This window comes from Saprolegnia parasitica (genome assembly GCF_000151545.1).
Source record: "Saprolegnia parasitica CBS 223.65 unplaced genomic scaffold supercont2.79, whole genome shotgun sequence".
In the NCBI taxonomy this organism is placed as follows: domain Eukaryota; phylum Oomycota; class Saprolegniomycetes; order Saprolegniales; family Saprolegniaceae; genus Saprolegnia; species Saprolegnia parasitica.
Window position 1 is genome coordinate 119,130 of NW_012156473.1, and position 22,011 is coordinate 141,140.

The following is a 22,011-nucleotide window of genomic DNA, read 5'->3' on the forward strand; positions in this document are numbered from 1 at the left end:
GCTGCCGTGGACCGTCTTTGAGTACATTCGCCTGAGCGAAGAAGAGACGACGTCGTCGTCGCGCATCTTTATCAAGATCCTCTGCCAAGAGCTCGCGCAGCACCTCGGCGTGGCCAAGCTCAAGGAGCGCTTCATGGACGAGTTTATGGCCGCGACCTTTAGCGGTCTCTTCCCCAAGGAGAACCCGCGCAGCATGCGCTTTGCCATCAACTTTTTCACGTCGATCGGCCTCGGTGGGCTCACGGTCGAGCTCCGCGAGTACCTCAAGAACGCGCCCAAGGCCATCATGAACGCCCCGGCGCCGTCGTCGGACGACAGCAGCTCGGACAGCTCGTCCTCGAGCCGCAAGTCGTCGTCGTCGTCGTCGTCGTCCGGATCGTCGTCCGGGTCGTCGTCCAGCGACAGCAGCTCCGACTCGAGCGACTCCGAATAGGCAGTACCTGTCCCTAATCTTGCTCGCCATCATACTGTGTTTACTCCATCATTTCGTCATCTCGGTCGTTTCCCGCGTGGCCAGGAGGCAGTGACGCCTTGAGGTCGTGTGAAGTTGGCTATATCTCCAGGCCGCGTGCCCTACCACCGCTTCCTCGCAGCGCTCCAACTCCTACGATAAGCTCTTCTTCTTCGTTCGATGGCATACATGTGTAGCACTCCGGTGCAAGCAGGATTACTCAAGTACACCGACTACGACGGCGCTGTCGCAGGTCGACGACGATGACGATGGCCGCCCGGACCGTCATCATCATCGTCGTCGTCGTCGTCGTCGTCCTGCGGCGGTGGCCGCCTCTGCACCAGCAGCGACGACGGGTGCTGTCCATGGCCAGTCGCCTGTCTAACGAGGTGAAACGCCGAGCTGGAATTAGCGCCGTCCGGATGCGCCGGCCGTGGGTTTCACATGGCGGGTTGCAGGAACAGAAATATATTTTCGAATTCGCTCGGGCCAGATCGCATCTCTAGATCGCTTTCCATGGAAGAAAAGTCGCGACGCCCCGAAGGTAGACGAATATGACGAGGTTCGCCGCGTCGGATGGCCTTGACGCTCGCTGTGCATGTAGACACGCCCTTCAAGCAGCAGAAGCTCAAGGCGTGGCAGCCGATTCTGACGCCCAACTGGGTCATTGGCACCTTCTTCGTCGTCGGGCTCATCTTCATCCCGATCGGCATCATCCTCCGCGTCGAGTCGGACCGCGTACGCCGCTGGCTATGCGCATGGTGGCAAGCATGATGATGGATGTGCTTCGTAGGTCGTCGAGCACGTGATCCAGTACGATGGCGAGGGTGCGCTCACGGCCACGAACGGCACGCAAGGCGGGCGGTACACGGTCTTGAACACGAACGGGTCGCCGGGCTGCCAGCTCGCGAAGGAGTCGGACGGCAACCAGTTCAACCTCTCGGCGCACAGCTGCATCCTCCGCTTCACGCTCGACCAAGACATGAAGGCGCCGATTTATGTCTACTACCAGCTCGACAACTTTTACCAAAACCACCGCCGGTACGTCGCGAGCCGCAGCGACGAGCAGCTCCGTGGTGCGCAGCCCGCGTCGCTCTCGGACTGCGAGCCGATGGGCTCGTCGCCCAAGGACACGCCGCGGTACAGCTCGCTGACCAACTCGACGCCCGACGTCGGCACGTGGGCGCTCAACCCGTGTGGGCTCATCGCCAACAGCATGTTCAACGGTACAAATCCTCTCTCGCTGCGATATCTCAACGTTGCATTAGACATGTTTTGGATCAACAGCATCACGACGCCGTCCGGGACGCGGTACATGCAGACCGACATGTACCCGACGCCATCGTCGGCGACGGTCGAGGTCGTCAACCTCATGGTGCAAACCGGCATTGCGTGGCAGTCGGACATTGACGCCAAGTTTGACAACATTCCAGAAAGCCAGCAGCTCCCGAACGAGATGTATCTGTGGCAGAACCCCAACTACCGGCACATTATCCCCAAGAAGGTCGGCGAGCCGCGTATTTTGAACGCGACCGCGTGGACAACGCCGACGTCGACCGCGTTTGGCGTCAAGAGCGAGCACTTTATCGTGTGGATGCGCACGGCGGGCCTGCCCAACTTTCGCAAGCTCTACGGGCACATTGAAAACGACCTTCCCAAGGGCACGACGCTCGACTTTCTCGTCTCGTCCAGTACGTCTCGCCTTCTGGTAGGATGCGACTTCATGCGACTGTGTAGACTTTGTCGTGAGCAGCTTTGAGGGCAAAAAGTCGCTCGTGCTCTCGACCACGTCGTGGTTTGGCGGCCGCAACCCGTTCTTGGGCATCGCGTACATCACCGTGGGCTCGCTCTGCATGGTGCTCTCGATCCTCTTCTTTGCCAAGCACAAGCTGTCGCCTCGGAAGCTCGGCGATACGCGGTACCTGGTCTGGAAAAACAACCAGTAGCAAGAAAAGCACTCTCTCCTTCATAAGACGATACATACGAATACAAGAACTGCACAGTGTGGCGAGCGAATACGCCGCCGAGAGAGCCGACGCCATCGACGCGCACTGCTACGAAATCGAGCTGCAGGTTGCAGAGGTCGTCACGCTGCACGGATCGCTGCATGGGTCGCGACGCTGACGGCGTGGCATGCGAGTAGCCCTGTCGTTGCGGCTACGAGGCCTCAAGAGTGCGTGCAAGCCCTCGCAGCGGACGAGCCGCCATGGGACATGCTCGCCTCGCATCATCACTTGCTCGTTGCATCCGAAGGCAGGCGTCGAAGTTGCGACGCAGCCGCGAAAAATATGTTTTTTATTATGTGCTATGCACATGCAACGAACAAGATATATAAAAAGAGGCGGAGGGCCGAGACCGAAGTTCGAAGCCAACCGACTCGAAGAGCGGGCAGTAATTTTCGACAGGAAGGGCAGGCCGCGGACGACCTGGACACTACACGATGAGCAACACGGACGCCGAGCACTCGAAGCGGCCCGACGGTACGGTCGCCGCCGATCCCGAGGACGCTCATGCATCGATCGAGACTAGATACGCCGTTCAAGCAGCAGCGCCTGAAGGCGTGGCAGCCCATCTTGACGCCCAACTGGGTCATTGGCACCTTCTTCGTCGTCGGCCTCATCTTCATCCCGATCGGTGTCTTCCTCTTTGAAGAAAACAAGAACGTACGTGCTTGTCGGTACCTGGCGTCTTGTGACGCAACACGCGTAGATCGTCGAGATGTCGCTGCAGTACGATGGCGTCAACATGCGCGCGCCGTCGGCCGCGGACGGCGTCGCGCTCCAGAACGTGAGCGCGAATGGGTGCTACCTGAAGAACGCCAAGGAAGGCGACGTGTTCAACATCACCGAGCACGGCTGCGTCGTCCAGTTTACGCTGCAGGAAGACATGAAGGCGCCCATCATGGTGTACTACCAGCTCGACAACTTTTACCAGAACCACCGGCGGTACGTCTCGTCCCGGAGCGACGCGCAGCTGCGTGGCGAGAAGGCGGAGCTGCCCATCTCGACGTGCACGGGCTCGCCCGGTATCACCAGTCTCAAGTACAACTCGACGGACGACCTCGCCCCGGGCGCGACCGCCGCGTACTACCGATTCAACCCGTGCGGCCTCATCGCCAACAGTCTCTTCAACGGTACGCACACCTCGAGTGTCTATACTGGCGAGGCTCACACTATCCTATAAGATCTCTTTTGGATCAACTCAATCACGACGCCAGACGGCAAGTACCTCGGCCAAACCGACACTTACGACGGAAAGGAAGTCGTCAACCTCATGGACCAGTCGGGTCTTGCGTGGCAGTCGGACATTGAGACCAAGTTTAACAACCCGACGACGCTGGACAGCGAGGACATGATGCTGTGGCAAAACCCCAAGTACCGGTTTGTGATCCCGGCGCGCGTGGGCCAGGAGCGCATTCTGAACGTGACGGGCTGGACGACGGCGGCGCCTCTGTACGGCGTCGAGACGGAGCGCTTCATCGTGTGGATGCGCACGGCCGGCCTCCCCAACTTTCGCAAGCTGTACGGCAAGATCAACACGGACTTGCCCAAGGGCACGGTGCTTCGCTTCCTCGTCTCGTCCAGTACGCCGGCAACTCAAACTCAAAACGATGCATAAAATGACGCTTTGTAGACTTTGCGGTGACGCCGTTTGAGGGCAAAAAGTCGCTCGTGATCTCGACGCTGTCGTGGTACGGCGGCCGCAACCCGTTCTTGGGCGTCGCGTACATGGTCATCGGCTCCATCTGCATTGTGCTCTCGCTCATCTTCTTCGCCAAGCACAAGATGACGCCGCGCAAGCTTGGCGACACCAACTACCTCGTCTGGAAGGCGAAGAACTAGTCGACCTACTACATCAACATCACCACCACCGACACCCCTTGCTGTCTTCTTCCACGACTTGAACGAAGCGTGGCCAAAGGACGACCAAGCGCATCGGTAGATCTGGGGCATCGCATAGAGAGGGACAGATAGCATCGGACATACATCGTCATATTGTGTACTGGGAAGTAAGGCAGATCGCTTTCATCTCGTGCGCGGTGTCAGTGCGAGGCCCAGCGTGTCGACAGCAGCAGACTCGACGAGCGTGACGCCGGTTCCTCTTGTCTTCGGCGGTGCGCTCCATCACCGAGACGCTGTCGTCTTGGTCGTGATTGCCATTGCGTGAAACATTAGAATATGGTGGGGGGCTGGGTGGGGGGTGTCTTTATTGGCCGAGCCGGAGAGTCTCTGCTCAGCACGAGCACACGGCGCTTGGTGTCACCAGCACGCCTTTCGAGTCGCCGCCGCTGCACTGGCCGACGACCCTTCTCGGCGAACGGCGAAAACACGCGGTTTGTCCACATCCGCATCAGCCTCTTGGACTGCGTCACAGGAGCATACTAGAGCGCGCTGCTAGCATGGGCTGCCACGTCATTGTACGCGCCGGTTGCGCCGGTTGGATGTCGATTCATTTCACGTGTACGTATGATTGAGATGGACAACGGCCTGCGCTTCTGTTCAAATTCGCTGTGCGACCCGCGTCGGCGTCGGCTTTGGCGTGCTTCCGTCCTTCTGTGCTTTGGCGTCGAGCGGCTGTCCGTGACGCTGGGCACAACACTTTTGAACGCAACGAGCCTCCGTGATGTGCATGACCGCGGACTGTCCAAGGTCCTGACCGGTGTCTTTCCGCGTCTACCTCAGCCTTTTGACGTCAAAAGCTGACGCTCTTTCGCGCTGCCAATTAACGCAACCAGTCGACCTGCGGGCTTTCTGGTTCCGTTGAACCGCGTCTCGTTGCTTTCAAATATCTCGCTTCCGTGAAGTCTTGCCTCCCGTCTCATGACGTGGCAGTGCCACAGAGCAGTCTGTTACACCAGGCAGATTTGCTGGCACCAGCACCAACAAGCGACATCGATTGTGCATTGCACCTTGACGCGCGTCCTAGACACACTTCCTCGTACTACTTGGTACATAATTCCATAACATTATGAGACGCAGTGGTTGCTAGGGCTCCTCACACGCCCTTGGACCCCTCTCGTTGCACAGGATTGTGAAGCTCGTTGTCTGCTCTTGGTTGCGGAATCGCCTCGTCAGCGCCAGAACGCGGTACGAGGACGTGCTCTAGGCGTAGCATGGCATGAATAAGCAAGGACCAAGCGACTTGTAGCTGCCAAGTCGCTCGATGTGGTCGCGTGTTGAGTTGTTGGCGTTGCTCGTCGGCAAATTTTCATGTCAGAACAATCCAGCCAAATCTTCCCCCGACGGTTTTGATTGGCTGAAATGCCGTCGCTCTCTGGGTGACTGCGGGGCATTTTCGATTTTCACTAGGCAGCATGTCCCGCTTCCTGACCGAGCCCAAGACGGCCAAGACGACGTCGAGCCACGACGCGCCCGAGGTGCGCCTGGCCATCGGCAGCAGCAGCATGCAGGGCTGGCGCGACACGATGGAGGACGCCGAGCTTGTCCAGACCAAGCTGCCCTCGAAGGAGAAGATGGCATGCTTGGCTATCTTTGATGGCCATGGCGGCGACGCGGTCGCCAAGGACGTGTACGCCCATCGCCGCTTGACGCCCTGGAGCTCACGAACTTTGCCTAGGTCGGCCCACATCACGCCGCTGCTGCTCGAGACGGACGGCTTTAAGAAGTTTGACGGGGTACGTTGCATGCTACAGGCCACGGATGGATGCTTATGGCGTGTGTAGAAGGACGCGACTCTGCTCGTCTCGGCGCTGCGTGACTGCTTCCTTACGATGGATGACAAGCTGCGCGAGACGGTTGGCGCCGACGGCCGCGCCGATGAGATTGGCTCGACGGGCCTCATGGTGCTCATCACGGAGCAGTACATCGTCTCGGCCAACGTGGGCGACTCGCGCTGCATTCTGAGCCAATCCAACTCGCAAAAGCCGATTCAGATGTCGCTCGACCACAAGCCCGACCTCGAGGCGGAGAAGAACCGCATCGTCGCCGCCGGCGGTACCGTCTTCCGCGGCCGCGTCTCGGGCGGCGTCGCAGTCTCGCGCAGCTTCGGCGACTTCTGGTTCAAGCGCAACGAAGAAAACAACCCGAACAAGAAGCCGTGGGACCACCTCGTGATCGCCGAGCCGTGCGTGAACGTGACCAAGCGCGACGCGCACGACGAGTTCCTCGTGCTCTGCTGCGACGGTATCTACGACGTCATGTCCAACGAACAAGTCCAGCGCTTTGTCCGTGACCGCCTCAAGGAAGGCAAGAAGCCCGAGATCATTGCCGAACTCCTCACGGACGAGTGCTTGAACAAGGGCAGTCGCGACAACATGAGCGTCATCATTGCCGTCTTCCATTAAGCGCCATCCTCGTTGTTTGGATCGTCTTTATATAACCTATTGAATGCATGCTTCCTGTGGCGCCAACGCCTGCCTACGCGCATGAGGCCCAGCAGGCCATGACTCGTGCATGCATGGTTTGCCTTGGCTTGTGCACGCATGGTCTGCCTCGGCATGTGCCAGTAGCATGGCACGAGCAAGGCAGACATGACATGCCATCACGACGCCAGCACCAAGCGCCATCATGAAGAGCTTATGGCGCAGTCGCGCATGGTCGCTCGGTTGTCGTGACGCAGACAGGCCTGAAAATGGCGTTCTTTTAGCCTCGGATTGCGTTCGAGCGATAAAATAGCTTGGTGTTTGTAGGGAGAAGCGATTGTTTTTAATGCGAAGAGCCAGCGCGACGTCATTCCACAATCCGCCATGTCCCGCTTCCTCTCGGAGCCGTCGACGGCCAAGGCGTCGCATGCGACGACCGCGCCCAAGCTCAACCTCTCGATCGGCTACAGCAGCATGCAGGGCTGGCGAGACTCGATGGAGGACGCGGACCTCGTCGAGGTCGAGATCCCCGGCAGCGTCAACGGCGCGTGCTTTGCCATCTTTGACGGCCATGGCGGCGACCTCGTGGCCAAGATCGTGTACGCCGAAGACGATGCATCATGTCATGGCCGCTCATGGAGATGACTAGGGCCAAGGAGATTCTCCAGAACATTGCGGCCACGGAAGAGTACAAGCAGTTTGATGGCGTACGTCGTGTCGACTCGATGATGCTTGCCATGCGATTGTGGTAGACGGAGCCGCGCAAGATGGTCACGGCGCTCTCCAAGGGCTTCCTGAACACGGACGAGATGCTGCGCACGAACGAGCTCACGGCGACGACGTCGGACGAGGTCGGTGCCACCGGCCTCCTCATCATGGTCACGGAGAAGCACATCTTCTCGGCCAACATTGGTAGAGCCATGCTTGATGCATCGAGGAGGGCTCACAGGGCGATATGATGCAGGCGACTCGCGCTGCATTCTGAGCAAGAGCCAGAACCAGACGCCGATCCAGATGTCGCTCGACCACAAGCCCGACCACGAAACCGAGAAGCTGCGCATCGTTGCGGCCGGTGGTACGGTCTTCCGCGGCCGCGTCTGCGGCGGCGTCGCAGTCTCGCGCAGCTTTGGCGACTTTTGGTTCAAGCGCAACGAAGAGGGCAAGCCCGAGAAGAAGCCGTGGGAGCACCTCGTGATCGCCGAGCCGTGCGTCAACGTGCAGCCGCGCGACCACGTCAAGGACGAGTTCCTCGTGCTCTGCTGCGACGGGATCTACGACGTCATGTCCAACGAACAAGTCCAGCGCTTCGTCCGCGACCGCCTCAAGTCGGGCAAGTCGCCCAAGGACGTCGCCGAGCTCCTCATGGACGAGTGCTTGAACAAGGGCAGTCGCGACAACATGAGTGTCATCATCGTGCTCTTCAACGCCAAGAAGAAGTAGACAGTATTGTCGATATGACCCCGACGCAGACCCTAACCCGGCGCGTGTATATATCGTCGATCGTCCTTCTTTATATGCTGGGGTGTTCCATGCATCTGCTTGGACTCGGAGATGCCAACGTCTCATTTCGACACCCAGACCAAACGGAACCAGACTTTCTACAGACCAGACCAGACGACCAGATCGACTGGAGATGCGATGGATTGACGACTCGATGATTCTACACGTCGTCGTCGTCGTCGTCCGAGTCGCGGTCGTCGTCATCATGGAGACGCTCAATTGCAGCCTTGATCAAGTGGTTGTCCTTGGGGTGGAAGAAGAGCGCGTTGTTGTAGTGCCGCATGGCTTCGTCGACCCGGCCCTAATCAAGGCATCGTCTCCATCAGGCGAGTTCCAGCAAGCCATGTTACAAGCTTTTTGGCGACACGGCCGAGGAGGAAATGGACCGACGACTCTTTCGGGGCTGCATCGCGGACGACATAGAGCTCCGCAAGCGCCTCCTCGTAGTGCTGCGTGGCCAACAGCACCTTGGCCTTGTGAAAGCGTGCGGTCGAGTTGAGCGGCTGAAGGTTCTGCGCCGTGTCGAGGGCAGCGATCGCTTCGTCGTGGCGCTGCACGGCATGGAGCACCTGCGAAACCCGTCGATAGTATCAATCTATCAACACACAAGCGTACCATGCCGAGGTTGCAATACAAGATCGAGCTCTGCGGGTTGATACTTAGGGCGCGTCGAAAATGGTACTCGGCGAGCTCGAGCTTTTCTTGGCGAAAGTAGATCGCGCCGAGGCCATACCACGCATTGTAGTGGCGTCCATCGACGCGCAGCGCGTGGCGGTAGCACCCAATGGCCTAGAGTATCATGAAAAATGCCGAAAATACATCGAAGAAATTCACGAAACCTTTTCGAAGTCTTCGTTGGCCGCGTACTCGTGGCCGCAGAGCGTGTGGGCGTACGTAAAGTACGGGTTGAGCTGCAGCGCCTACGTAGTAAGATCCAGGTTTCGAGGCGATCTCGACACGAGGGTTGGTGCTACGCGCTGGAAGAACGTGAGCGCCATGTCGTGCTCTTTCTGGAGGCTGAAACAATTGCCAGCGACAAACCACGCGTCGCTCGACCGCTTGTCAAACTCGGTCAACTGCTGTGCGAGGTACGAGAGCGCGACCTCGTGCTTGAGATGGTAGAGGATCGTCGAGTAGATGGCCATGCCCTCCATGCGGTGCGGGTCCGCCTCTCGAATGCCCTCGTAGATCCGAGCGGCCTACATATTTCTTATTGCGATGCGTCGAGAGAGGCGGTCGGCCTTGGGGTAGTTAGCCAGCTCAAAGTAGGCCCGAGCGAGCTGCTGCTGCGCCCACGCCGACGCCAACTGACTCCGAGGCAGTGCCATCAAGCACTTGATCGCCACGTCGCACTCAAACTAGCCATCGATATTACATGTCGATCCAGGAGATGGCCAAGGGGTGTACGAGGCACAGCGCGCGGTAGGCTGCGCCGCAGTCGTGGAGCAGCTGCAGCGCTTGCTAGACAAGACCGTCGGCGTGAGGGAGACGAGGAGGAAGTTGACGACGCCTACCGCATCGCCGGAGACGTGTGCAGGCGACGTCTAGATGAGAGATCGGTCCTCCTGCCATGAGATAGGGAGCCTACACTGTCGGCTCCCGACGCTGTCGTCGTCGATGGAGGAGCGGGGATGCGCAGTTTTGTCTACTTCAAGCCGCACGAATGAGCACCATGAGAAACGTATGGCAAATCGCACGGGTCGATCCTTCTCGGTGAACGTGCGGCTCATGGCTTTCTTCCCTTGCAGCGGCGCAAACTTGCGTGGTCGCTGGGCAGTCGCGTCCGTTGCAGCAGGAGGCCGCGTCGACGCCGCCGGTCGACTGGACGTCGGTCGTGCACCGCTGGCGCGCACTGTCTTCTTTCCCTTGTTGGCAGCAGTACAGGGTTGAGAAACGTCGAAGTTGGCGCCTCGCAGCCGAGCTCGCAAAGGTTTTCGTACGCCGACCACAAGAACGGGTCCTGCTTCAAGCTAGGCATGACCTGTCATCGCTTCCGCCACGTTGGCAATAGCACATTGTACCTCGCCTTGAAGTATTCGATTGCATGCTCAATGCGATTCACTCGCCGGCAAATGCTGCCCATGAGGTAGAGGCCTGCGGCGCCGTTCGGGATGGGCTCGAGCGCAAGGCTGGGCATGCCTGGAAGACTGCCAGAGCTCTTGGGTGGAAGAAGTGCTGCCTCGGCCTCGGACAGTCGACCCGCTTCGTAGCAGCAGAGCGCCAGCATGTACCTGTTCTGCGGCGACCGTGGGCCGCCATGCTCCGTCGGTCGTTGCAGCAGCGCGATGGCGCGATGGCCGTCGCCGGACCGGTAGTAGGCTTCGGCGAGGAGCACGACGTTCGCTTCGGTCGCATGCTCCGCGACGAGCCGCTCGGCGAGGAAAATGGCGCTGGAGAAGACACCGTCGGCAAGGAACCGCTGCACAGCGCTCGTCAAGCACGATTCCATCGTTCAATACGTCTGTTTGATTGGTTCTTTTTTGGAGGAATTTAGCCAGTCATCACTCAAATAAAAAGATCCCTGTATGTCCACAAACTAATCGCACGCAACGGACCCTTCTGCAACGGGCTTAGATAGCCTACAATGGCATCCGACCATGCATGCAATGCGTACGACCACAAAGACGCCAGCACGCCTTTACTGTTCCCTTTCTGATGACAGCGCCTCGAAAAGCGGCGGCGTCCACGAAGGATCAAACAAGCAGTTAATGGCGTGTGAATAGCCTTCCAAGTCATATTTTGTTTTGCTTGGATGAACCTCGAGACGCCGCCACGCCGGACGGCCCGGCCATCGTCGCCACGTACTCCTTCGCTGCTCCAACCTGCCTGATGCGTCGCCCTAGTCGAAGCCGAGGTCGCGCAGCTCGCGCGCCAGACGCCAACCAAGGTCCTCGCCGACGACATGAACCGATGTACGACGCTTCCTCCATGCTCTTCCTCACGCAGGCTCTAGCGCTGCTCGAGGACGTGCTCGCGTCGCTCCGGCAGCAAGGCGCCGAGATGGTCAAGGAGAACAAGTGGACGTTCCAGGACAAGCCGCTGCACCTCTAAGAAACACGCAACCTGGTGTGTATATTAGTTTATCCTAGACTCGAGCTCGTTTTAACTAGGTATAACTCAACATCGAGTTTAAAATGTGGTGCACGAGCGTAAACTGCGAGTCGCGGGCCGTCTCGGGCACGTGGTTGAGCGCGGCCTTGAGCTCCTGGAGCACGTTCTGGACAAACGGCGCGATCGCCGTGTCCCGGGGGTTCATGACGAGGAGCGAGTCCTGCACCCACTTGAGGCTCAGACTCAAGTCGCGCTGCAGGTCCGACCCGAGCTGCTGCACGAGGCAGAGCACAATCATCTGCGAGAGCACGGGCGGGCGCACGCCAAGCACGACGCTCGTCTCGACGTTGGCGCATGTGTAAAAGACCAGCGCGACGTCTTCGGCGCCGAGGGCGGTTTGGAACGCGACCTCGTACTTCTTGGCGGCCAAGAGACTGTCAATGTCGCGGCAGAGCGTATCAAACGGCGACTCTTTCGGGGGCGGCAGCGGCGCGGCGCTGCCCTGGAGCGCATCGAGGCGCTCGGTGAGGCCTTCGACCGCCTCCTGCATGGTCGAGAGCTGGCTCGAGAGCGCACTCCACTGCTCGTTGGTTCTGCAATCTTGAGTTGCGTGCCTTGGACAAACGTATCGTTGATCTGCTCAAACATCTTTTGCGTCGCGGCCTGGAACGACGGGATGATGGTCGATTGGAACGATTCGCGGAACGCGTCGCGCACGGGCGTCTTGACGTCGTCGACCATGTGCGTGAGAGACGCCGCCATGCGCGCGTCGAGGTCCTTGCACTGCGCCTCGAGCTGCGCCGTCACCGGCTTGACAAAGTTGGTTTCCATCGTGTGCAGCACGATGCGCCCGATCGCCGGCACGAGCACGGCCTGGAGGTGCTTCCGGACCACCTTGTCCATGTGCAACTCAATTGCTGCTGCATGATGCGCACTTGGTCCTTCAAATGCTCGTCGCGCTCGCGCTGGAGCGCCTCCATGCGGCGGAAAAATGCGACAGCTCCGACGCGCCGTCGTCATCAAAGCGCGCGGGCACCGGCCGCGGCGACGACACATCGTCCGTAAACGCGTGCACCGACGACGACGGCGACGACCGCGCATAGCGCAAATGCGCATCCGACGGCGGCGGCATCGGCAGCGACGAGACCGACCGCGGCGACCCCGGCACGCGCGACGGCGCCGATGTCGGGGCAAGGCTGTCGACTTCGCTGTGGTCGTCGTCGTCATCGTCGTCGTCGTCGTCACTGCGGCGACCGACCGAGTCGTTGCCGCCGTCGGTCGCGAGCATCGAGCTCAGGCCCGCCTCGCTGCCGTTAAAGTCGTGCACGGTGATCTGCAGATCGAGCTCCGTCTCGGGCGACGCGTCGTTCGGCGCCTCGACGATCGCCGGCGGCACCGCCTTGGGCTCCTCGCGGAACGACCGCACGGGGCTGCGCGGCGCAACGTAGCAGGCGGCCGGCGCCACGTGGTAGCGCTGGATCGCCTGCGTCTGGATGCAGTAGAGCTGCATCGGCGACTCGTCCGCGACGCCCGTGCTCGACGCCGGGTGCAGCACCGTCATCGACAGAATCGGATACGCGAGCGAAAACTCCGTCACATTGTCCAAACGACGCGGGAGGCGTGGGCTCGGGCTGCTCGCCAAGTGCAAGACGCAGAGCGAGGCGGCCGCGCGGTCGGCCACGTACACGTACTCGTGCGTCGGATCCAGCACGAGCTCGTGCATGGTCGACGCATTGTGGAGGCGAAAGCTCTGCGTGCACGTGTCGACTTCTGCGTCCCACGGCGCGTTCCACAGCGACAGCAGCGTGTTGCCTTGGCCGCCGACGAGCAAGCCGGACGCCGCACCGCCGTACTGGGCCGCAAAGACGTTGAGGCTGTTGACGGGCGCGCCATCGAACGGGTCAAAGCGGCGCAAGTAGCTCGCGGCCGCGCCGACCGCCATGCCGCCGAGATGGTACACGTGGACGGCGCCGTCCATGCCGGCGGTCACGAGGTGGTGGCCATCGGCCGAAAACGCCACGTCGTTCACGTGCGCCTGGCTGCGATCGCAGAGCACACTGTGCTCGGTGAGCTCAAAGCCGTCGACGGGGTCGGCCGTCACGTTGTCGAGGTCCGTCACGTACACGGTCGCGTCCTGGACGATGGCAATCTTGTTCGAGTCGAGCGGGTGCCACTTGACGCGCTGCGCCCGGCACGGCAGCGTCTTGAGCACCTCGCGCGTCATGGGCTTTTGCGCGTACATGTCTTCCGAGAGACGCCAGATGACAATGTGGTTGTCCGTGCCGGCCGAGAGGAGGAGGTCCGTATGGTCGTTGAAGAACGCGAGCTCCGTCACCGCGTGCTGCTCGTGCTTGCGGAGAAGGATGCGGTTCACGCTCGACTGGTTGATGACGCGGATGAGGCCGTTCCGGATCGGGTACGAGATGTAGTGCTCGTTCACCGAGATGAGCGTGCCGAGATCCGACGCCCGCTCCGAGACATAGAGCGTGATCGGTGTCACTTCCAACGACCGCGCATCCGTGTCCTTTTTGGGCTCGTAAACGCACTGCTGGCCAAGGAGACGCGTGCCAGGCGACAGTGTTCCCGGCGACGAGATCGACGCCGAGCGCACCGTCGCCGTCGGCGGGGGCACACGCGTCGTGACCGAGCCGCCACTGGCACTCGACGGACGCATGAGCGCCGGAATCGGCAGAGCGGATGGCTGCGGGTGGTTGTGGTGTCCCGGCGTCGTGAGCTCCGGATCAAAATGCGAGCGGTGGCTCGGGCTCGGGCTCGTGCTTGGTTGCGGCGGCGGCGGCATCGACGCAGGCGACGGCGACCGACCTTGCATGTTCAGGTTCGGGAACAGCTGGCTAAGCATGTGCGAGCCCGACATCGGCGGTTGCATCGGCGGGTGCATGAGCTGGTGCGGGGGCGGCGGCGGCATGTGCGGCGGCATGGGCATGCCCCCGGGATGCATGTGGTGGGCCATCGGCGGGTACGGGCTAAGGTGCGGGTAATTCGGCATTGGCGGGCCCATGTTCGGACCGCTCGGAGGCGCGGGGGAGTTGGACCGGCGCGGCTCCATGCTTCCTCTCTTCCTGTGGTGGTCGAAGGAAAGACTTTTGTTGTTCCATCCCCACAGTTGCCGAACCGCAGTTTTAACCGGACCGAGCCGGTTGGCATCCCGCATACCGATTGGTCAAAATGGGACGCACTGTCCAAAAAGAATCCAATGCCATTGGTCGGCCCGATTACCTCAGCCACATGCACAGAAGCGTCAACCCGGTCGGAATCTACGCGCTGCCCTTGTCCGTATACCAGTCACTCAGGCATCTACCCTTGTAGCCGCGCACGGGATTTCGCCGCCACTGCCGGCATCATTATGCCAGTCGTCCTGTGCCCACGATGGAGCCTGCCTTGGCACCATGACGTGGCAGCCTCGGTGAAGCGTCGGTTGTTGTCCCGAAAAAGCTAGCGTCGACAATCGCCTGCAGCAACCACCGGTACAGTAGCTTCCAGCGGTGTCGACGCCACGGCAGCACGCAGTAGCTTTGCTCGTGGTGAGGTCCGATGACGGCGATGAGCCACGTGGCGCGTGCGACGAGGTGCATCTCCTGCACCGTTGGCGTTGTGGTGACCAACGCGTCGGGCTTGTAGCGACCGCTTGCAGAATAATTCCATGCGAATAAGGCCGTGGGAGCTAGAAGACGCGAGCAATGTGTGGTTTGATATGTCGTCGACGTCCAGAACTTGGTCATACGAAGAAAAATGCTTGACGGGTGAGGAAGGAACGTACGAGATCTGGTACGCGGGACAGGCAATCGCAAGGGTCCTTCTCGCCATCGCATCAACGGAGCGCATTTTGCCAGAAGCCGCCGGCGCGTTTGACGATGGATGTACTTCTTAAGGCATCCGATGAGGTCTTCCCACGCAGCACACACTACGTTTTATCTCTATACTGTAGAACCTCTGACGCGCTTTGTAGAGGCGCCAAGCCGTCGCTCCAATCCATCGGCATTCGTAGGTCGTACTTGGAAGCGAGCAGGTTTCTGAGTTTTTGTAATCTGTCCGACCGGATCGCGCCAATCAAGTGAGTCACATTGCATGCCGCGTCGACGAGACTGAATTCCCTCGCCCTCTTTGTTTATAGTAGGTATAAAGAGAGTTAGGAATAATACAAGAAAGTTATGGACACAAAGAGAGCTAGGGAGCACTCGCTTTCTGGAGGATCGTTGCGCGTCAGAAGCGCATGGCGCTTCGTTTGGTTCGGACCAAGATCTCCACGTGGTGCGCCCGAACCTTCCAAACATGCGACATGTCCTCTTGTATTTAAATAACGTTATACGAATATATTGCAAACCCTGCAAATCGGCAGCCGTCACTCCTCTCTCGGTCGTGCCCCGCGGACAACCAGTCGCACTTTCTACAATCAGCGCACGGGCGGCCCGCTTATCTCGTGCTGCTGCAAGCTCTGCTGGGGTGCGAGCAACGATGAGAATCTGCAGCTCTGAAGACAAAGCGATCATTGGTCGTCCCGTGAGGCAGATACGGGACGGCGAAGCCGGGAAGACGGTCTGGAACTGACACGGTGTCACCGACTGGCATCTGGATCTCGCTGAATCTTCGTACGCGTCGCGATTGGAAGCGAACCAGACGATGCGCATGCTCGAGCGCCTCCGTAGAGCTATGCACGGCGACAGCTTTCTCTAAGAAGCAGAAGCGTACGCACATCCTCGCAACCAAGCATCGGCGAAGTGATCGGCGGCTCGGTACTGTGCAGTCGTCCTCGTCCGCCGGCCATATGATTGGCTGAAACGCCACCGGATGCAGCGATGCCATTGGTCCGCTTCTCGGCTTGAAAAAAGTGGCCAACAAATCACTTTGTATTTTATTGCGCCATGATGTCGTACCGGCCCCGCGACGACGGCCGCGACATGGAGCTGCCGCTGCGCAAGACCCGGCGACCGTCCCGCACAGTGGCGCCAGGCCTCGCCTCCTACGGCCGCTTCGTAGCCCTCGGCCTTGGCATCCTCCTCCTCTGCACCTATGGCCTCTACTACCAGGTCCAGTACCTCGTCGCCACCCAGTCGCCGGCGCTGCACACGTCGACGCTCGAACAGATCAAGTACGTTGAGCGAAGCGTGCGCGAGGTCGTCTGGGAAGGCCGCGAAGAGATCGACGCCGATGAGTTTGTGACCGCCGACGTGCCCGTGGCCCACCGAGATGTGCTCTTGGTCCAAGAACCACACACAGTGGACCCGATCGTCAACTACCAGTGCCGGGGCTGGCGGCAAACGGGCGGCTGCTCGCCGACGGGTCCGCGCGAAGCGGAGAACGACAGGAAATGCCACGAAGCCATCAAGGGCGGCAGCTCGGGCTACTGCGAGTTCTTCGACCCGGCGACCAACCGCACGTTACACCTCCTCGAGAGCACGTGCACGACGTTTCGCGGCGACGCGCGCTTCTCATGCAACATGGCCAAGGACATCCTCATGTTCCACAAGCACGCCGACAACTACCGCCACCCGTACTTGGTACGTCCATCGCTCGCCCTCCATATCTCCAACTCTCGGTGTAGCTCGACGGGCCCAAAGACGCCATGCGCTACCTCAACCACTCTGAATACACGGGCCCGATGCCGCACGACGATGACGTCGATGCGTCGACGATGACGCGCAAGTGGTACGACAAGCACCCGACGGTCCAAAAGGTGTACCCGACCAACGGCATCGTCATGGTCGTCTACGAGAAGGCGCTCGTGTCGCTCTACGCATCAGTGCGGCTACTGCGGACGGTGCACAACTCGACGCTGCCCATCGAGCTCTGGTACCGGGCCGACGAGCTCTCGGTCGACCACCCGGTGCTCTCCAACCTCCTGAGCAGCTTCCGGGACATTCGTCTCCGCGAGATCCGTGACCCGCGCGCCATTGGCTTCTACGTCAAGCCGTACACGCTCTTCTTCTCCCACTTTGAGAACGTCTTGTTTCTGGACGCGGACAACTTTCCACTGCGCGACCCGGCGTACCTCTTCCATTTGCCCGAGTTCACGGCCACGGGTGCGATTTTCTGGCCGGATTTCTGGCATCCGCGCAACACGATCTTCAACCTCCACGACGACTCGATGGTGTGGCCGATGCTCAACCTCTCGTACGTCGACATGATGGAGCAAGAGTCGGGACAGCTCCTCCTCTCGCGGTCGCGCCACGAGAAGGCGCTGCACATGCTCATGTTTTACGCGTTCCACCGCATGGCGCCGCAGCCGCAGCCGGATACGTTCCCGACGGAGCCCGTGCCGACAACCGCGGTCGAGGACAGCGACTTCGAAGACTACGAAGACCCAGAAGTGGACCCGTTGCACACGATCCCCAACATGATCCAAGGCCTCAAGCTCGCGTGGGGCGACAAGGATCTCTTCCGCTTTGCGTGGCTCAAAACCAACGCGACCTTTCACATGATTGCGACGCCACCGGGCGCGGTCGGTCTCTGGGGCTGGATCAAGTACATGCGCCCCGACGCGACGCCGTTCCAGCGCTTCTGCGGCCAGAGCATGCTGCAGTACGACACGACGGGCGAGAAGCTGTTTCTGCATCGGAACACCATCAAGCTCGGCGTCACGGAAGCGTCGCGGTCGCCGCAGTGGCAGTACATCCAGACGCTCCGAGAAGGCGTGAGCCTCGCCAACTACACGGTCAACTGCTGGGTTGAGAACACGTACTCGTGCTTTGGCCGCACCGAAGGCACGAACGACCACTTTACGGGCGAGCTGGCCGACAACGCGGTCGTATCGCTCGAGCAGTCGATTCTGGCGTTTGCCGAAGCTGGCGCGGCGCTGGTGCCGGCGACACCCGCGCCCTCCATCGCGTCGCTCGATGCATCCGATGACAACGACAAGATGATCCCCGGCATGCAACACGGCCGGCGCTACCAGGAATAAAACTGTCCTTGGCGGCGTAGACACTAACTTAGAAACAAACACTGTACTCCTTCTACATGGCGTTGGCCGAGACGGAATGTGTCTGGTTTGGGTTGATAATGAGACCGTCCGTGGGTCGCAGTGGTCATCTGCGAGTGCCTCATCAACGTGACGGCGTACGATGTCTTTACTTGAAAGTCCCGATCTACCTCAAGTCGACGTGCCAGCCATCAACCTCTTATGGTCTCGATAGGCTCGAACGTCACGTCCATCTTTACGCTCCTCTTCCAAGACGACATTCCCAACAACCTCAACGACGGCAAGCTCGAAAACATGTTCTTCGCGGTCGGCGCTGTCTCGGCCATCAACCTCTCCTTCTACATTATCGTCATGCGCAAGATGCAGTTTGGCATATGCACCGTCCACGAAGACGAAGTGAATGAGAAGGATGCGCTGATCGACCAGTCGTCCAACCTCATGAGCGCGCACGAGTCGTTCACGCAAATGCGCGCTGCTGTTGAGTGGGCAGTGACAAGGGTCCATTCAACGGCGCTCGATGGCCCGTGTGGAGATGAATCTGAGGTTTCCATGGGCTCGCTGCCGTTTTCGAGACGAGCTCCGAGTGAGACGCGTCGTCGAGACAGCCTGTCCTGAAGAACAGAGGCCATTGATCTCCGCCGTCTACTAATACACTTGACGCAGCGACAATATCGTCCATCGCGATCAAACGGACCAAGCCCGTAGGTAAGTAAATGTATGAGCAAAACGTCGTCCTCAATATCAGGACTGACGTCTGCAGGAGGTGTCAATGTGTCAATGGGCCGATTCACCGAGAAAGCAGTTCTTTTTCCTCACGACAGGTTTCTTCCACATTTGATTGGCTCTCCAGCTTGACATCTCGACTTCAACTCGATCCTTTTTTATTATTAAAGCACACTTGGTCACTCTACCTCGGTTATTGTATGTAAATCTTGCCTGTTCAAACATGAAAGAATAATAGTATAGTATCACCGTATCGGGTGGTCGCGGGCTTGTCTCTTGCCACGTGGACGTACATTCATATGCTCAGCAGTGTTATGGTTACGGCGTCGCGGGCCAGCTACACGAGACAGAGAACACGGGCGTGCTCTGGGATCTTGTAGCGCAGCGCCTGGAGTACGAGGCGAGCGTCGAGGGTCTCGACTGGAAGGGCAGAGATCCAAGTGATCGCGTGATCGAGTGCTTTATGGGCGCAGTCGATCGTTGGTCGTTGAGTCACCGTCGACGGAGCGCAAAAGTCGTCGGGCTCGAGTAGGCGGAGCTTTTCAATCTCAGCAATCGCAGCGGCCGTGTCCGTCGGGAGATACGCTAAGAAGTGCAACGTGTCGTCCAAGACGGAGGCAAATGCCGTCGGTGCAACCCGGGGCATCTTGCCTTTGCCCAAGATGAGCCAGCTAATCAACGCATGCGTTCCAGGCCTCGAGCAAAAGCAAGCGTACCATGCCATTTCCATGTCCGTTCGCGACTGCTTGCGCTTGCCGCGGCCATGCGGTTCGTCTTGAGCCTTCCGTGCAAGCGTCTTGGTCAGAATCCGCATCGCTCGAGCTCAACAAGGAGCTTTGATCGTAGGAAGGGTAAATGCTAAAGTGTCGATCGTCCCTCGATCGACCGAAGCTCATCGATATCTTGGCGAGGCTGCCAAATCATCTGGAATGTTCATGGTATCCTGAGATCTGATTGGTGGCTTTCAACAGATTTTCTTCTTCTGATTGGTCTGATTTTGTCTCCCGGCAGCCGCCGGCGCACTTTATCGAGCATACTACCTGTTACAACGAATAGCCAGTATCGAATGCTAGAGGTTATCGTGGCGATCGCCCATTTTCGATTGACATGGCCAGCCGCTCGACGGGCATCCGCGCCCGCCGCGGTGACAGTGGACAAGGTCTCGGCTGCGGCTCGCGTACTAAGCACCGCGACCTCTGCAAGCACCATCCAAAGCGCCGCGGCAGCTCTGCGGCGGACCAAGGCCAACAGCTCATGCACCCTTACTTGCCGAGGCTCGTACCCGCCGCCGCCGCTGCCGACGCGGGTCCAGGTCCAGACGACGACTGCTGCGATGCAGTCTATGAAGGAGAAGATGAACTCGATGGCCCGTTGGCTTCTGTCGCTCCGATCTCAAGGCGCACCTCGATGAGCACTGGCGGCGCGTCACGGCGACACTTCCGAGGATGTATGACACTCGTGTGGCCCAGTCGGCGACCTTGGACAAGATCAAGACTCTTTCATGCTCCCGAACGCGCTGCTCAAGGCAGGCGACGCGACGATGCTCGATTATCTCTTCTCCAACATGCAAGTCTTTGTCTTATGCACGTTCTTGTTTTACAGCGATGCCATGCGCGAGCTCGAGCTGACACGCATTGCCTGCGGTGAGCAAGGGGCAATACCAGTAGCTGAAACAGCTCGTGGCAAGTTGTCGTTGGGTTGGAGAGCATAGCGCTGGCAAGGTCCGCTCGCTCAAGCACGACAACTGTCCCGTGGCTCGCGCTGCCATCAAACACGCCAGCGTCTTCTCGGCCTTGCACCCCAAGTTCCTCGACTCGCTTTCCCCCTCATCCGAAGCTTCTATCCCTACACTAAGCTCAAGCGGTGGGTCGTCAAGACGACGATGGCGACATAGATCCGTGAGATAAAGATGAACGGTTTGACATTTGCGGCTTTCGAAAAGGCTCACAAGGCTGCGATGGCGCGCATGTACATGGAGACCGAGCAACGCTACCTTCATCATTGTGTCTCGACGCAGTGCAGCATCCAGCAGCACTTGTACTGTCGAGTTTGTGGACTTTGATGATTGGCCCTGCCGCGGAAAATCGGCGCGACATCAAGTCGACACGACTATGAGGCGCTTGAAGCCATTGATTATGGGCCATATATCGTCGCTGAGGGCGAGCTCCTTCGGATGGACCACACGTTCCGTGTCGCCAAGTTTGGCAAGGATGCCAACGGCGAGAAGAAGTGCAGCTGCATTGCAACAACCATGAACGAGCACCAGGAGGTTTGATTACCAAGCTGTCCTGGACAATCAACGCTCTTTACTATCAGCTAGCATAGACATATATACGTTTTGTGACCATTTGTACGATGGACGCGATGGAAGATAGTCAATCGCCTCCTAGTCATCGAGCCTTTCACAGTCAATTGGATTGGTGTATCAAAATTGGTATCCAGCGATCCTATTCGTCGTTGGGAATTGGTATCCAGGCATTTGATTGGCTGTTGCCAGCGGTTGCCGGACGGTTGCCATACCAAGGCGCTTCCCATTGGCCGATATCTGCCACGATGGCAAATAACTACCGTCCATCGTCCGGAAATCGGGCACCTCATCCCGGAAAAACTCCGGGCGAATGGCGCCGGAATCCCAGATTATCTGCCACCTCGCCGAAATTGGCGCTGAGATGGACTCGGTTTCGGAAATGCGGCAGGAACATTGGTGATTGGCTACAAATTCAATCATTTGTCGCTGTGATTGGCTGAAACGCTTTCGCCTGGCGTAGACGAAAATGAGGCACATCGACGAGCAACGCTGCATTGCGACCAAGCGATACTGTACCTCGTGATAGCGTCTACGTAAAGGCTGTGGGTGGAGTCTTTGAAGCACAATGCGGCAGCGTTAGTGGTGCCCGAGGAGCCTCGGCGTCGTCTTCCTAACGTCGCCGGTCTTTATTATTGGCGCTCGCCATTTCAACCATCTATAGCCACATGTGGGCGAACTCAGGCTCGCCACGTCGTACGAAACGGTTCGGTACGACGATTCCC

General features: G+C 59.3%; 13 protein-coding genes across 13 annotated transcripts in view; 9 read left to right on the top strand and 4 right to left on the bottom strand.

Annotated features, from left to right (window-relative positions):
- The window catches only part of SPRG_21050 (hypothetical protein), a gene marked incomplete at both ends in the record, with an annotated part of 2,364 nt that extends 1,931 nt beyond the window's left edge, over positions 1 to 433 (top strand). Inside the window, one exon of the mRNA XM_012351416.1 lies at positions 37 to 433. Coding sequence (XP_012206806.1) covers positions 37 to 433 — 397 coding nt within the window. The remainder of the gene's footprint in view (positions 1 to 36) is intronic.
- A 513-nt stretch (positions 434 to 946) lies between these two features.
- On the top strand, positions 947 to 2,456 carry SPRG_11708 (hypothetical protein). Its single transcript, XM_012351382.1, has 5 exons — positions 947 to 995; positions 1,056 to 1,189; positions 1,245 to 1,677; positions 1,720 to 2,142; positions 2,189 to 2,456. The coding sequence occupies exons 1-5, from the start codon at positions 968 to 970 to the stop codon at positions 2,395 to 2,397; spliced, it is 1,227 nt and encodes a 408-aa protein (XP_012206772.1). The 5' UTR covers positions 947 to 967; the 3' UTR covers positions 2,398 to 2,456.
- A 435-nt stretch (positions 2,457 to 2,891) lies between these two features.
- Positions 2,892 to 4,412, top strand: SPRG_11709 (hypothetical protein; the record flags this gene model as incomplete). The annotated part of the gene is made up of 5 exons (XM_012351383.1): positions 2,892 to 2,931; positions 2,981 to 3,114; positions 3,161 to 3,584; positions 3,636 to 4,034; positions 4,085 to 4,412. 5 exons carry the CDS (start codon positions 2,892 to 2,894, stop codon positions 4,291 to 4,293), a joined length of 1,206 nt encoding a protein of 401 aa, XP_012206773.1. The 3' UTR covers positions 4,294 to 4,412.
- A 1,347-nt stretch (positions 4,413 to 5,759) lies between these two features.
- Positions 5,760 to 6,830, top strand: SPRG_11710 (hypothetical protein). Its single transcript, XM_012351384.1, has 3 exons — positions 5,760 to 5,980; positions 6,029 to 6,086; positions 6,135 to 6,830. Exons 1-3 carry the CDS (start codon positions 5,766 to 5,768, stop codon positions 6,753 to 6,755), a joined length of 894 nt encoding a protein of 297 aa, XP_012206774.1. The 5' UTR covers positions 5,760 to 5,765; the 3' UTR covers positions 6,756 to 6,830.
- A 279-nt stretch (positions 6,831 to 7,109) lies between these two features.
- SPRG_11711 (hypothetical protein) lies at positions 7,110 to 8,279 on the top strand. Its single transcript, XM_012351385.1, has 4 exons — positions 7,110 to 7,372; positions 7,423 to 7,480; positions 7,526 to 7,685; positions 7,738 to 8,279. Exons 1-4 carry the CDS (start codon positions 7,158 to 7,160, stop codon positions 8,211 to 8,213), a joined length of 909 nt encoding a protein of 302 aa, XP_012206775.1. The 5' UTR covers positions 7,110 to 7,157; the 3' UTR covers positions 8,214 to 8,279.
- A 154-nt stretch (positions 8,280 to 8,433) lies between these two features.
- On the bottom strand, positions 8,434 to 10,722 carry SPRG_11712 (hypothetical protein; the record flags this gene model as incomplete). The annotated part of the gene is made up of 12 exons (XM_012351386.1): positions 8,434 to 8,574; positions 8,624 to 8,842; positions 8,889 to 9,062; positions 9,113 to 9,193; positions 9,248 to 9,472; positions 9,515 to 9,631; positions 9,681 to 9,734; positions 9,788 to 9,817; positions 9,862 to 9,918; positions 9,971 to 10,042; positions 10,156 to 10,243; positions 10,295 to 10,722. 12 exons carry the CDS (start codon positions 10,720 to 10,722, stop codon positions 8,434 to 8,436), a joined length of 1,686 nt encoding a protein of 561 aa, XP_012206776.1.
- Positions 10,723 to 11,012: 290 nt separating this feature from the next.
- SPRG_11713 (hypothetical protein) lies at positions 11,013 to 11,401 on the top strand. The gene is made up of 3 exons (XM_012351387.1): positions 11,013 to 11,074; positions 11,117 to 11,185; positions 11,227 to 11,401. The coding sequence occupies exons 1-3, from the start codon at positions 11,026 to 11,028 to the stop codon at positions 11,322 to 11,324; spliced, it is 216 nt and encodes a 71-aa protein (XP_012206777.1). The 5' UTR covers positions 11,013 to 11,025; the 3' UTR covers positions 11,325 to 11,401.
- Positions 11,380 to 12,227, bottom strand: SPRG_11714 (hypothetical protein; the record flags this gene model as incomplete). The annotated part of the gene is made up of 2 exons (XM_012351388.1): positions 11,380 to 11,917; positions 11,950 to 12,227. 2 exons carry the CDS (start codon positions 12,225 to 12,227, stop codon positions 11,380 to 11,382), a joined length of 816 nt encoding a protein of 271 aa, XP_012206778.1.
- A 40-nt stretch (positions 12,228 to 12,267) lies between these two features.
- SPRG_11715 (hypothetical protein) lies at positions 12,268 to 14,420 on the bottom strand (the record flags this gene model as incomplete). The annotated part of the gene is made up of 1 exon (XM_012351389.1): positions 12,268 to 14,420. Exon 1 carries the CDS (start codon positions 14,389 to 14,391, stop codon positions 12,268 to 12,270), a length of 2,124 nt encoding a protein of 707 aa, XP_012206779.1. The 5' UTR covers positions 14,392 to 14,420.
- A 1,779-nt stretch (positions 14,421 to 16,199) lies between these two features.
- On the top strand, positions 16,200 to 18,277 carry SPRG_11716 (hypothetical protein). Its single transcript, XM_012351390.1, has 2 exons — positions 16,200 to 16,840; positions 16,885 to 18,277. The coding sequence occupies exons 1-2, from the start codon at positions 16,205 to 16,207 to the stop codon at positions 18,238 to 18,240; spliced, it is 1,992 nt and encodes a 663-aa protein (XP_012206780.1). The 5' UTR covers positions 16,200 to 16,204; the 3' UTR covers positions 18,241 to 18,277.
- A 182-nt stretch (positions 18,278 to 18,459) lies between these two features.
- Positions 18,460 to 18,751, top strand: SPRG_11717 (hypothetical protein; the record flags this gene model as incomplete). The annotated part of the gene is made up of 2 exons (XM_012351391.1): positions 18,460 to 18,713; positions 18,742 to 18,751. The coding sequence occupies 2 exons, from the start codon at positions 18,460 to 18,462 to the stop codon at positions 18,749 to 18,751; spliced, it is 264 nt and encodes an 87-aa protein (XP_012206781.1).
- A 567-nt stretch (positions 18,752 to 19,318) lies between these two features.
- SPRG_11718 (hypothetical protein) lies at positions 19,319 to 19,795 on the bottom strand (the record flags this gene model as incomplete). The annotated part of the gene is made up of 2 exons (XM_012351392.1): positions 19,319 to 19,652; positions 19,698 to 19,795. The coding sequence occupies 2 exons, from the start codon at positions 19,793 to 19,795 to the stop codon at positions 19,319 to 19,321; spliced, it is 432 nt and encodes a 143-aa protein (XP_012206782.1).
- Positions 19,796 to 20,482: 687 nt separating this feature from the next.
- On the top strand, positions 20,483 to 21,256 carry SPRG_11719 (hypothetical protein; the record flags this gene model as incomplete). The annotated part of the gene is made up of 2 exons (XM_012351393.1): positions 20,483 to 20,644; positions 21,140 to 21,256. 2 exons carry the CDS (start codon positions 20,483 to 20,485, stop codon positions 21,254 to 21,256), a joined length of 279 nt encoding a protein of 92 aa, XP_012206783.1.
- Between the last annotated feature and the right edge of the window lie 755 nt (positions 21,257 to 22,011).